Here is a 14,942-nt window from a genome sequence, read left to right on the forward strand (position 1 = left end):
CTTCATATTATATGTAATTGTCATAACAACGAAGAACTATTTAACTGATTATCTCTGTGAGCCCTTCATGGAAAGGCACCTCTCAAGCTAATTCAGTGCCATTTTAAAGAGTCTGAAAGATACTGCAATATTGCAGGGAGCTATTATTTGTCAGTGTAGGCTGGTAATGTTGATAGGAGCTCTCCAGGGTTCCCGGCAACGAAAAATCCAATGTCTTCTGCAGCAAACAGCAAGGAAGCAAAATCTCAATATATACAACTGCCATACACCACGAGCATAATTTATAGCATTTGCATGATTACATTATCATATGAATATTTTAATTTGCCCCTACTTGCCCTCTGTTATAGATTTCCATGAAAAAGTCTTCCTCATACTTTTTACCTCTGATTATTTTCTAAGTGAAAATTGCAGAGTTTGGATCTGAATCTTTCACATATAAACCGTGTGCTTTATCACTAAGCTGCGATCCCATTGCTATTGGTTATTGGATTATATCCAGTAATGGCTTTACCTTAATGCAAAAATACACTGTCTGATCCCCAAAGGCAATCTAGTGTCAAGCTCACTAAGTAGATCAAAACAGGAAATCAACTTCTCATAAAGGCTAAAACTGCTTTTATTGAGATTAGCTATAACAGAATCTTGCAGGTCTGACATTGCTGTATCTCCTCCTCCTCCTTATACTTCTGTGAATTAGGGAGGCATCTGCCTGTGTAACTTAGGTCATCTTGATCTGGATTTTAAAAATATTCCAGCCCTTTTTGCCTAAGTAATTATTCTCACATATTTCCATCAACACCAGCCTTCTTACTTTTTCCATCTAGAAAACATTGGCTGTGGTCTCCAGTTGGATCCACATTGCTGACTGCATTCTCCCCCGCCTAGTCACTCCTTAAGCTATTTCTTTTTTTCCCTCCCGACGATCAGCTGTTCCATTGATCAATTGTGCCAGAATCCCCCTCGCTGTCTTACTGCTTTGCCCAAAAGGCTTCCTTGAAGCCCAGGAGGCAAAAAGGGGTATGGGGGGTGCACGCTCTGTTTTTTGTTTTTTTTTGCCTTCCTGGGCCCCAGGGAAGCCTTCTGGGAGCAAAAATGCCCCCCCAGGAAGTTTCCCTGAGGCCCAAAAACAGAGTGAATGGAGGTGCTGCGCGGCCCCTCTGTGCTCCTTTTTTTGCCTTCCTGGTTTCCAGGGAAGCCTTCTGGGAGCAAAAACGCTCCCTCAGGAGGCTTCCCTGAGGCCCAAAAATGGAGGGCAGGGGGGTGCTGCAAAAAAAAGAAAAGAAGAAGAAGCCATGCCCACCCAGTCACATGGCCACACCCACCTAGCCATGCCTAACTAGCCACACCAACCTAGCTACGCCCACAGAACTGGTTAAAAAATTTGAATCCCACCCCTGAGAAAAGTAAATTGTTAAATACATGAATGGAGAGCAATTTTATTATTATTTTAAATACAAACTACTAATATCACTTTTATTTTGGCTACAGAAAATTTTGCAAGTAGACTTCTAGTAATATTCCCCAAGGATGTGAACAGTTATAGTGAGTCTAGATGCAATGATCTGTGCAAGCAGAAGCATGTTTTGCTATGAAAGAACTACAATTTAATACAATCTTTTGCGTTTGTGCATAGGTGGTCCTCATTTAATGATCACCCATTCAGCATCCAGTCAAACTTGTGATGTCACTGAATGAGTGGTAGTTATGACCAGTCGTTTAGGTTTTAGCCAGCACAGTTCCCCCACAGTCATGGCACTTGACAGCTAGCCTGGATTTCTGACTGTTGCAGTGTCCCATAGTTACATAATCATGATTTGTGATCTTTCTTGCTAGTGCCCTACAAGCACAGTCAATGGGGAAACCAGCAGGAAGTCAAAAAGTCCAATCTTGTGAGATCCTTGCTTAATTACTCATGCAGTCCTCACTTAACAATGGTAAACCGGGACTCCAGGTACTGTCGCTGCTAAGCAGGGTGATTATGTTGTGTCACATGTTATGATCACATCTCTGTCAACCCTCAAAACAACTTCTGCTGTGCATTTCATTTCTCAGTTGCCACTCTTGTGGGGTGGGAGTCAGAAGGTATTGGAATGTGGTACCTTAAACTGCTAGACAAAACATTGACCAGAATCAGCATGAGAGACAAGGTCATGGCATCAAACATCTGCTGAGACCGAGGGGAAAGCTGCTGCTGGACTGATTGGTTAATGTGACTGAAGACACCTGAGGGGGGTGGGATGGTTCTATTCTTTCAACTACACTAAGAGAGCTAGCTTCACCTTTCAACATGCCAATATGATGCATTCAATAAAAGGTCTTTCTAAAAGCCTGACTGAAGTCTCAGAGTTCTGATTTGATTGTGTTCATTACTTGGAACCATGGCAATTTCTTAGTGATGGAAATTTCAGTCCCTATTACCATTGTTAATTGAGAACTCCTGTATTATTTTATAGTAAACAAATCTTGTTCAGCAAATCATGGGTTTGGAGGACTTCATGCTAGAGAATGGAAAACAAAAGTTCTTTATTATTCTTGATGGTTCAGTTTCAGATAAGCACCACTTCAAAAATGAACAGGTGATGTACAGATTTCGTTATGATGATGGGACATATAAGCCACGGAGTGAATTAGAAGACATCATGTCTAAGGTATTTTGGGTTTTGCTAAAACTATGGGGAAAGTATGTGTTAGCTTAATAGTATAAAAGATTTCAGCTATCTAGAACTTACCTTACATTGTTGATTACCTTTTCTTTGTTATATTGAAAAGAATCATTTTCCTTATTCCCACACCAACACTTTCAAACTTCATTTTCTTAGAAATATGGGGTATGTAAGATATCAGCCAGATTTTTCAACTGGATTTAGCATTTTTATCCACCTATCATCTCCTTCCCCATGACCTGTGATATGCAGATGTTGTTTGATGGCATAAATGGTGTTTAGCAATTGACTAATATCGATCAATGCAGGTGATGTTCCAGATATTTTGGAATTGTGCTCAAAACACCTGTTACTATTAGTACTATCTTTGCTTTCTTTTGCCTCAATCATTCTACTTCTATTTGCAGGAATTTTTTTGTGATTACTACTATTATTATAATTAAAATAGCATGTTTTACAGCCAAATTGATTTCATTGTCTATTCCAGTACAGTTGAGTGGAAGACTAGACATAATTAACTTAGTGTCAATTGTGAGAATAAAATAGTTGCTTTAAAGTATTCTAGTTCCAAGAAATTTTGGGGAAATTGTGAAATAAGTAAAATGTTTTTTACTTAAATTTTTCTATTTTATTTTAACTCAGAGGGTGAACTATTATGGTATAAGTCCTTCAGCAAGGCAGCGGGTTACTCAGGCTTACTATTCTTCTTCTGTATGTGTTTTAGATAATATTTTAACCTGTATTTTAGACTGTAACCTTGTCATTTGCTTTTCTTTGTAGGGTGTAAGGCTCTACTGTCGTCTGCACAGTCTGTACACACCAGTGATAAAGTAAGTCTCACTTCATTTGGAGTTTTCTTCCTTTTGTTATTGAACCAGAAATAAATTGCTGCCTATTTGGGATAACTTGTTTTTCTGTTTAACTATGTTTTCAGTTAGTTAAGACTGTGTGATATCCTTTTCTACTGTATTGTCTCTTATAGTATAATTTTCTAAAGATAACTTATCCCTAGCTGTGTTTCTTGAAAGACATTCTAATATTTATTCTTAAAAACATAACCTAAGATTCTCTTAGGAGGAAGAACAAACATGCAGTATATAATTACATCAACTAGCAAGTGAACTGGAAAATAATTTTAGCTTAATGTTTAATTGTATGTTTTATAATTAAAATATCATCGTATGTTTTAACACAATCTGCTCTTTTTGTATACTGAAATATGATTGGATGATTCTCTGTTTTAGCTTTCAGATGGTCACTATTGGTTGGTTAAATAACAGATATGTTTCACTGGTTACATGAAGTAAAGAAGTCTGTTTAAAAAGGGGATTGGAATCCCAGTTTCTGAAGCTGATCCTTAGCTTCTCAATTTTCTTGGAATGTAGTAACTTAAATGACCATTGCTTGTCATGTTAATACGTTTTGGTGCATAGAAGCATCTTATAAATCATAGTTCTTCTTAGTTGAAAATTGTCTCCTAGTGGACAACAGAACAGAAGAAAGGAGTGATGCTTTAAAATGTGTGAATGAATGTGTGTGTGTGTATTGCCTATACTTGTGCTTCAGCCATTTGTTTAAAAATAATTCAAACAGTCAAACAAAAAGAAATAATTAATCAAGGAAGTGACCCCTGACCCTGATGCATGGAATTAGTAGTGGTATTTTGATGACCTCAGATTCAACATTGTGGGAGAATGAGTCACAGAATCTGAGGACAGAGTTAAAAGAGGGATATGCCTAAAATCCTTATGTAGCCACAAGCGAACTAAGTTCAACTTCCCTTGAATTCCTTTGACTGTTATCTATAACTTCAAGCAGGTGCTAATTACTTGAGAAGATTCCTGTACATCTGGCATGATTAGCAATAAATCAGTTTAATTGGACTGTCACAAGTCGATCTGACAATTAGCAACAAAAACTTGTATATTATAATTGCCAATTTTGAAAGGATGAGTGGAAAATAAGGTAAAACATGATTGGGGATAATTCCAATATGATTGGTTCCCTAAAGAAATGTATAGCTTTCTGCTGACACATAATAAAGGTATAGCAAACATACATAACATTTCTGTTTCAAAGAATTTTATAATAAAGTGAGAGGTAAAATGTATAAGATGGAGATCATGATAAGGTTTGAGAGATAAAGGTGCTTTAGATCAAATTTGACTCCCTCTGGCTAGTTCAAAAGAACTGCCATAATTAAATGTATTGATAATATAGCAGTATTTTACAATTTAGTAGCTTCCAGATGGAATATGCTTGTCATTTTAAGAATTGCCAGCCAGCATGGTCAGATGGAATTCTGGGAATTACAGTCCCATAATGTAGAGGAAACTAGATTTGAAAAGGCTGTATGAGCCCTTCAGGGTAGATCAGATTCAGAAATTAATGTTCTGTGGGTCAGAACTACTTTAATTGTAATAGCAATAGTAACAGGATGTTGCAAATCTAAATCTGCTTCTCTCCTCCCTCCCATTATTTTTGTGTGAACAAACAAACAGCTTGTCTGAGACACTATTTTACTTTTTTGGCTTGGACTCAAGCCTCTTTTATCTGACAGTTTCCTTGGTAGCAACTCTTCTTCCTATCATTCCAGTCTATCCCTCTCCTGTTCACTGTGCAATCAAATATTTAAACTATAAACTGCAGAAAATCTAGAGAGAAGTTGTTTTCTTTCTATCAATTCTCTCCCAGATTAAAATGTGGCATTGACTTTTTGAAGATGTGTTTGGCCAACCATAATTTTTAACTATCTTCTAATTTTCTTTTCTGACATAGAGATAGAGATTATCACTTGAAGACATACAAATCAGTGATCCCAGCAAATAAACTAGTGGATTGGTTGATTGCTCAGGTAATGAGTCATACAGATATTGATGTTTCTCTCTCTTTTTTTGTGTTCAGCCTCAATTCTTTCACATTTTGCAATGTTATTCCATAAACATTATTTCATACAGTATTAAAATATAAACTGTTGGAGCCTTTGGAGTTCAACCTGAAGGACTTCTTTGATATTGTTAATATTGAATTTATCAAACTGGAGATGAAATAAGAAGATTCCAGATTTTTATGTTCTAATAACTACATTTTTTAGACAAGCTTAATTTAGATGAGCGCATAACAATTCTAAAATAACCCCCAGGTGCCTTATTATTCCATTGATATTGCATGGACTTGACTGTGACAATAGTAAAAAGATTTGAGATTCTAGTCCTTTAATACCCTGTGCTGACACTAACTACCTAGATGCCTTCAAAAAGCTTACAATCAAGATAGGAATCCAAATACAGATGTTGGTATCCAGAAACTGCTCTTGTGAAAGGAAAAAAAATGTCAGATCTGTTATCAAAAAACACTGTTTAAATAGCTTTGTATTGCAGAATAGTTTCTTGTGGTCTGGCAAAAAATGTCCCTGTTTAATTCTATATTAGGATACCAGAAGTAGGCCTGGTTTGGCTTCCATTTATGCTTAGATTCAACTATGTAAAATTCTTTATCTGAACGTTGAGAAGTGGTCTTCCTGCTTTATTATGGCCATTCTTTTTCCATTTGTATTATATCTCCAATTATGAGGAGAGCATTTGAGAAGGTACAGATTCAGTCAACTCTTTACTTGAATGTCACTGTTTTGCAAGAGGTAATATGTGAATCTAAATTGCATTATTAGCCATGTTTATGTCATTGTTTATATGTGCTATTTCTGTAAACAAAGTAGATTCCCAAAGGCTAGTTTAAGAGCAGTGTCAAGCAGATGTCACTTTACAACTCATCTGGGGGTAAAATTAAATGGTAGTATTTATAAATTCACTGTAATAATTTTCTAAGCAAAGAAGCCATGTGGCAGGATGTTAAAATGGGAAAAGGACATGTTAGGGCATATAAATAATATTGCAATTAAAAAGTTGTGAAATAGTGTTGATCAGCATTTCCACCTCTGAACACTTAGCCCATTAAAAAAGGAATTTGCTTATTCTGCACTGATAGTGTGTGTAAATTAAAATAGTTTGAAACTGCTGTGTACATATTGTCTAAATTGTGCAACGCAGTCACAGGTTTAAATGGTTTCTGAAATGTTTCTCAACTTTGGCAACATGAAGATATATGAACTCCATGACTCCTGAATTCTACGTTGGTTGGAGAATTCTGGGACTTGAAGTCCACATATTTTCAAGTTGCCAAGTTGAGGAACACTGTATTAGAGTTACCAGATTTGAGCTGCAGAAATCCACAAGTGCCTAGTGCCTTTCATCTAGAAAAGTTTTGCTATTCATGTCCAATTAGTACCTTATTTTTGATGCCATGTCCAGGGATAAAAACAGAGATGGAAGGTATCAAGTTGCTTTGTTTCCTTTTTTATCCTGGTGTAAAATGAAAAAGGAAACAAAAAGCACAGAGCAAAGCAACTACTTTAGAGACAAAAGGTAAGCAAAACGAAAGCCTTATTTACCATTCTTTTTCTAAGATCATAAGATAAGGAAAAGGCTAGAAAGAGTATTGATAATTATAACAGTTACTTGAGAGTTTTGGTGCACATAATAGTGTCATCTTAAAAGTATTATGTACTTTAGACTTACTAAAGATCTGTTTAGTAGTTTTCACAAGGCTCAGTCTTCGTCTTGCCTGGTTTATTGTCCTGGGTATGAATGAGTTGCTAAGCCAAATGAATCTACTTTATCCTATTGCTATTGAAAGTTTTTGGCCACAATTTATCCGGCATGTATATAGTTGGAAACCATGGAGATTTGCCATGTATAGACCAGGAAGTGGAGCAGAAGTGCTGTGTATTCCAACCCCTTGCTTAGCAGACAGAGTTAGTCGTCTCCTAATGTCTTACCTCCTTTGTTCCTTTCTATATTAAGTTTGCTGGGCAAAGTTCTCTAATGAAAAGAAAGGCATTTTCAAAACTCATGAATAAGCCTTCCCTCCAAACCATTGATTAGTTGACTTAGGAATCCAAGGAAGGAAAGGATTTCAAGCCAAGGGCACCATACCATATTTTTCCATCTATAAGATGCCTCCCATGGATAGGATGCCCCCAATTTTCATACCCAAAATTCAGAAATCAATATTTTAAACATTAAATAGTGAGACATTCGCTTACCGTTACAAGTATTTATTTATTTTTGGTTTTTGACATTTTTATGGGCTCAGAACATTCCGACATTATCGGTCCCTGTCGCACGTGGCCACAGGCTACAGGTCTCCACATCATCAGCTGACATCAATTATGTAAGGCTCATGATTGGAGGAAACCGGTTAGCTTGTCTCTGCAATCGGAAGTTTTGCTCGTGAAGCTAGTTTGCAGAGATAAAGAATTGGCAGTTTTGCAACCCCGGTTCTCCTCCCCCCCCCCCCCCGGGTGTATAAGACACCTCTCCGTTTTTTAGGAGAAGTTTTGAGGAGACGTATCGTCTTATACACGGAAAAATACGGTACTTATGAATAGTGATGTTACTGACTGTTCCCATAAGAAATTGGGCATTTTAGAGTGGGCCAGGAACTGCAACTATACAGTATCCATGAGCATTGTTTCTGGTATGATTGAGGAATGAGAAAACATCTTCAAGTTCAAGTGGAACAGAGGGGAAATGTATTCCAGTGGGAGTTATCTTTTGGTAAAAAGAGGAAACTACACTAATAAACTTAAAATTGCCCAACTCTTGTTGGAGAGGCTCATGTGAGATGCTTGCCATATGGAACCGAGCCTCTATAGTTCCATTCCAAGTGGCCACCCACACAAGTGGTTGAGTAGATAAAATGGGGATCTGGCACCAAAATAAATGTGTTTCTTCCCCCCTTTCTTTTTTTCTCAGCCAAAAACACCTATTACATCATTCCTAGAAATATTAGCCTGAATACAATGAAATCATATGACTATATGTATTATTTTAAGCAGCTGTTTCTGGGGCACACAGGCATGATATTTCATATTTCATTGTGTTTATACCCTATTAAAACTGATCTTTGAGAACTCTTTAAGTAAGGAATCATTATCTCTTCAGTAGGTTCTGGTGCCTCTTATTCTGATATTTTACGGTATGTATAAATCAAAAGCCAGCTATGGCTTTGATTATATTGCTAGTAAAAGAAAGCTTCTTCGTAGAGACAACTGGCTGCAACTGTGTACTGTTAAAAACAGCTCCTTTGTGAGATTCTGTTCTTTGTCCTCTCAAAGCTTGAGGAAGACAAAAGGTACTATATTTAGGAGTGAATGGGATTTAAGTAAAGGGAGTCCTGCTTTAATTACTTCTACTGTTTCTTTTTAAAGACTGCTCTGTTCATTTGGGAACTGGGATCTAGTTGTGGTAGGATTGTTTGAATTACGATTTGCCCAGGGTATAACGTTTATCTTTTCTTGTTACTAGGGAGACTGTCAGACCAGAGAGGATGCTGTGGCACTGGGAGTTGGGCTCTGTAACAATGGTTTTATGCATCATGGTAAGCCATTAATTCCTCCTTATCCTAATCAATTAACAAGGATTTAACTTTGTTTCTTTGTTTCTTCGTTATAGGTGTCTTAAAATGAGGACTAATAGGTTGAGAAACAGTTTCCTTTCCAAGGCAGTAATTGTCTTGAATCAAACAGTGCATTTGTGATTGGGGTGTTTTGGGCACTGTGCTGGAGTAGCTTTCAAATTTCATTGTATTCGTGGAATGCAATGATAATAAAGGTATTCTATTCTGTTCTATTTAACCAATGAACGTGGTCAATTTTATGACAGACTTTAAATCAAGCATACTCTGGATTACATCTCCTGGAATCATGGTCTTTTTCCCAATATATTTTCAAGGTAATAGTAGTTGCTTTCAATAACTATTAAACTGGACTGTTAAGCAACAGACAAGCCCAGTTATTCTAGTTCCTTTCCTTCTGTGTAAAAATAGTAAAATTCTGGTAAAGAATCTTTAGGATGAGAGCTACATTTGAAAAGCAGAAGTGGTCATAGTTTAAACTTGGTGGAGTCAGTGGGTGTCTCCTAGTGAGGGAAGCAGGTTAAAATCTAAATCCTAGGTTTAGTTACTCAAAAGTAGGAGACAAAAGCAACACAGGATCTCACCAGATCCTCTTGGTGATGGGAAAGTATCTCTTTCTTAAAATTAGATGTTTGGGACAAACTTAAAGAAAAACCTTTACCCATCAGTTCTTCACAAATCAGTCTGCAAATGCTAGATTTCCCTGGTAAAAAATATGTTTGCAAATAAATTACAGTTCAGATGTTTCATTCCACAGAGTCAGCAACAAAGAAGAATTGTAACACTGAGGATGGGAATTATATTCCCACACTCCCTATTCCATCTACCTGTCTGTCTGTCTGGATGTGTGCAGGTCACAGATCAGCAAGAAAGTGAGACAAGAGAAACAAGAAAAGAAAATGAAAATCCTTGCATGTTAAATAGATGTTGTACAGAAGAGAGCAATAGAGGTTTTAGCTCAGCTGTAATATGATTCATTTAGCTTTGGCTTTATATATTGCATGAACCCAGCTTTTGTGGTATGTAAACCACATTTTATAACTTAATGTGCTTTTCAAGCCCTGCCAACTGAGGTTAAGTAAATGATGGTTAACCAACGTATGGCTTTGTGTGAACCTAGTCCAATCTTTGAAGATTTGAGAATAGTTGTGATAGAAGGCAACCAGTCCATTTGTTGGTTGTTTGAGAAATAATTCTGAAACAGCTACCAGCCTACATAGGGCTTCATGTATTTTTCCGTACAAAATGAATAAGTGAATCAATAAACAATGAAAAAAATTAAATCACAATTTATTAAGACATATATTTATGGCTGCAAGGACAAATTTAGCACATTTGAAAAGAGATACATTACCAAAGCTATCAGACCAGAACTTAAACTTTAAGAGTACAAAATAATGGTAATAGTAACAACATACATTCACAATAGAAATCTAACCCTATTTAAGCAAGAATAACTTCCATAACTGCTGTATGTTTTGCAGCAAAGCAAAAATAAATATTTAAAATATGGTTTTAAAGGAAAAAATAATTAAAATCGGAAACACACAAAACAATTAAAACTCTACAAGCATTGGAGATCACTCTTGGCCAATAAACCCATTCTATTCTATTCTATTCTATTCTATTCTATTCTATTCTATTCTATTCTATTCTATTCTATTCTATATATACAACAAAGGAAGTTAGAAGCTAATATTTAATAATGTTTAGTAGTTTTTTCTTTTGTATGTTTAACGTATTACATCATTAAAATATTTTAATGTACTTTGTGTTTTATTGTTAATATCTCACCACCTGAGCACTAACATGACCTGAGCACTAACTGTACAATCTGGTGCTGTAATTCCTTATAGATAGCATTTTTTAAAATTCCCAATAGATAGTATTTTTCTGAATCAATTTTTTTCTTTTTCTTCTTTTGCTTCATTTTTTCTTATCCTTAAAAATATTTTTAAAATAATTAAAAATATAAACAATAAATAGCATAACCCTCCCTCTAGAACACAAATTCAGGGATCAGGGATATTATTAGATAAGAGAAGTATATCCAAGGTTTATCTGCATATTGATGTCTTTCAGTGAGCAGCAAAGGCTCTATGAAATGAAAGGCAATTCTCCCACACACATCACAGTCTTTCTTTCCTTTGTTTGCTATGCAATAAAGTGGAACTCTAGGAAGACACAATGGCCTCAGATTATTCTGGCATCTTTTCAGGCAGCTTTAATTAATGTAATTTATTTTCCACTTCTTTTTGTATTCTTGTCCTGATAACTATTGTATTCTGGACATTTGAAGGAAAAATAGGAAAAAGAAACTGATTTAGAAAATATAGAGAGCATTTTCTAGAAAGCCAAATTCTCTAGAAAGCCAAATTCTTTGAACCTGCTCTTGAGCTTGCTGGCGTTTATTCTCCTACAATGTTCTTTTTGAATGAGCAAAGATACTTCATAAGCATGGCTTTACGCAGCATGCCCTATGTATATTTTAATAATAAACCAAAGGCCCTTCCCCCAGAGAATTGCACTTTATTAATGGGATGGCCACTTACATTGTTTTTGAGGTTATGAGACCACTGATCCAGTTTAAAGCTTTCCACTGTGGCCTTAGGCAGGGACATTTTCAATTTATGCTGTGTAACCTAATTTATCAGAGGTGCTGGCAGGCCTTCTGGTGAATCATCTCTATTATTCTAACAACATGTGCAGCCATCCCAGTATTGATAGTAACAGGAACAAAGTGCAGAGGAGCTACATGGATACCTGCCCTAAAGGTTTTAAGGCATCAGAAGAGACATCAACACAGCCTTGCAGGGCTGTGGATATTACCATTTAACTGGTGCTGGACTTGAATGCTGGGAACTGAACCTTCTCTGTCCTTTGTTTAAATTTGGTTCCATTTCCCTCATTAGATTGTTTTGGACTCTAGGCATAAACTTATTATTTTTCATTTATTCAGACTTCTGGTTTTCCCCAAGCTTATTGATGGCGCTGTTTGGGATGACTGAGCACCCATATTTATTGCTGAACATGAGAACTAGAGAAAATAAATTGGACCTATTCTATGTCAGCCTATTGTGATTTACCACAAGAGGAGTTAGATTATAGTCCCCATAATTTGCAGGTCTAAAGATTAGGACAGTGACAGTTCAGGTTTTGTCCAGCTTTGGAAATGCTACTATTATGTTTAATGAATGGAATGTCTAATGAAATAACTGCAAGAAGGGGCAATATGGTACTTATTTTCAAGTCAAACTCTGGGCCACCAAATGGCAATTTTGGCAAGTCCATGCAATATGTCTATGGAGAGTCTCAATCATCCAGTTCATGGTTGTCCCACAAATGCTTTTCTGAAAGGCAAGTGGGCTTCTTTCAATATATTTCAGACATGTTTTCTATAGATGTCTTCTTAGGTCTAAGAGAGAGTGACTGGCCCAAGTTAGCTTCATGCCTAAGGCAGGAGTAGAACACATAGTTTCAGGCCCAGTGTCTATAACCACTATACCAAACTGACTCTCCCTATATGATACAGAAATTTTGTTAGGACCAGTTCAGTAAATCTGAATAAACTATAAAAATGGATGATAAGCAATGCATCTGCTCATTCCTTTTTATATATTTTCATAGATAATACTATTTCTGAAGCTATTCGTATATGGCCTCCATATTCAAACTGGGTTGATGCATTTCAGACAAGTAAATGATTTTAAAAGTGCTGAAGGAGAAGAGCTGCAGCTGAGGAGTAAATTTAGCACTATGTCCATTTTCAGTTTTTCATGGAATGGGCTGGTCTTTGGAAGCCTCACAATGGACCTATGTTTATCAATTGGAATTTTTCCAAGCCATGGATGAAAAGCAGCCGTTGTTTTGTGTCCTTCCTTGGATATTTTAGATTCTGTGTCAGCAGTGTGAAAGCCAGGCTCCTGGCTAGCTGCAGGGACACAGTGTCAGACATGATGCAAAGAGAACAACTTTTTCCCATTGGGGGCTAGCAGGACACAAACCATCAATTTATAGAGTTTGAAAATGGGGAGAGAGAGATAAGGGAAGGGAAGGAACTGATTTAAGCCAAAAACTTGCTTTGAACATTGTGTTTATGTTGGAGGAATCCTGTTAATTTCACACTGAGGTTTTCTCTGTAACTACAGTGTCAATTGTCTATTTTCCAGAAAGAAACATTGTTAATTTGATTTGATTTTTTTCAAAAAAAAAATTTTTTTTCACCCAGATAAGACTCAGGATGTAACATAATGCCTTTCAATGTAAAATGACCCGGTTCATGGACAAAACCCAAAGTTTAGCACCCAACCTCAAACACTTAAGGTGGACTAAAGACTCTTTAGAAACAATACATAGCTTTATGATGTTCCTGTTGGGGATTTGTTCATAGACCATTACTTTAAGACTGCAGTGGCTGAGATTAATTTAACTTGTAGATTTCATGTAGATGTATGAAAATAATGGCATGTTTTCCTGCTTCCCACTTTTTGGTCTCAAGTCCTGGAGAAGAGTGAATTCAGAGATGAATCTCAGTACTTCCGTTTTCATGCCGATGAGGAGATGGAAGGTACAAATTCCAAGAGTAAGCCTCTGCGAAATGACTTCAAGCTCATTGAAAACATCTTAGCTAAAAGTTTGCTGGTAAGAAAAATCAATCCAGACAAATGTATTCAATTCTAACAAAAAATCTTGTAATTCTGACACACTGTGTGCCAATTAATCTGTTGTAAATACAAAAATCTCGTCTCTGGGCTCTGCTAGAGAGAGATTTTCAACTGCATATCTCTCTAAGAAAAAAAAAAGGAACTGATATTTTGCATAAGGTGAGGATTATCCTGTTAAGGGCTTCACTGCAGAAGCCAAGAACAATTGTATACTTTTCCACAGAGGAAAAAAAAATGGATCACTTGGTCTGTGGGAATTGACATAAGAGACCTGGTCATGGGAAAAGCCAGAAATTAACTTGTGGATCTGATTAAATTTCCTATCGCTGTGGTTTAGTCATAAAGAAACAATGACAGTTATAGACAACATATGCCACTGATAGTTGACTCCTAATATCTAAACTAGCTTATCTAAAACAACAGTTAACTTACTTTCTTTTTTTTCTAAACCAGGCCATTAGCACCTGCATAAATTTGTATGAACTAGCTTGTACAACAATGCATGGTGCTTTAAGATGGCGATTCCTCAAATTTATAAATAGACTTTTATTAAAAGTTATAACTACTGAGCGATGATTCTTCAGTTGGATGAAATATTATTCTACAATTCTTCTGAATTTAATGAGAAGCTATGTAATATAGAAATAAATATTTGCATTAACTAGCTGAGATTGTATTTAATGCTAACTCTGTGGAACTTTGTTTTAGATTTGAAGGGAGTTTAAAATCAAAGGTTATTTATGCTGGAATTGTTTTGTATTAAGTACATCACCAGTATATCATACTTAAAAATATTTTGCTCTGGTTAACATCCCAACAATGCAGGTTTGCTGAGTTTTTTTCCACATGAATTCTGTTGAATTATAGCCATACTTTTGGGAAAAGAACAAAAAAAAATCATTTGGTCCATTTTCAAACAATTCTGAAATTTTCCCAAATAAAAATCAAGTTGATGAGTTTCCTCATTAGATCCAATTGACTGTAGAATTTAACAACTAGTAACTACCATTTGTTCAGCATCATTGTAATTCTGAACAGTTGCTAACAAATGGTTGTTAAGTGAGGATACGTGTAATTATTTACCAGGGAAGAACAGTCCTTCATCCAAAGATCTTAGCTTTAAAAAAGGCTTTTGCAG

The 14,942-nt window shown here is 36.1% G+C and overlaps 1 protein-coding gene across 2 annotated transcripts in view; it reads left to right on the forward strand.

Moving 5' to 3' along the window:
• Positions 1-14,942, forward strand: part of PREX1 (phosphatidylinositol-3,4,5-trisphosphate dependent Rac exchange factor 1) — a 228,435-nt gene that overhangs the window by 165,507 nt on the left and 47,986 nt on the right. For both annotated transcript variants that reach the window (XM_087959300.1, XM_087959299.1), the window contains exons 12-16: positions 2,548-2,651; positions 3,447-3,496; positions 5,445-5,520; positions 9,032-9,104; positions 13,639-13,781. In XM_087959300.1, coding sequence (XP_087815426.1) covers positions 2,548-2,651; positions 3,447-3,496; positions 5,445-5,520; positions 9,032-9,104; positions 13,639-13,781 — 446 coding nt within the window. The remainder of the gene's footprint in view (positions 1-2,547; positions 2,652-3,446; positions 3,497-5,444; positions 5,521-9,031; positions 9,105-13,638; positions 13,782-14,942) is intronic.

The sequence above is a fragment of the Notechis scutatus genome, chromosome 3 (genome assembly GCF_049901735.1).
Source record: "Notechis scutatus isolate UNSWTSFEM ecotype Mainland chromosome 3, rNotScu1.2, whole genome shotgun sequence".
Taxonomy (NCBI): domain Eukaryota; kingdom Metazoa; phylum Chordata; class Lepidosauria; order Squamata; family Elapidae; genus Notechis; species Notechis scutatus.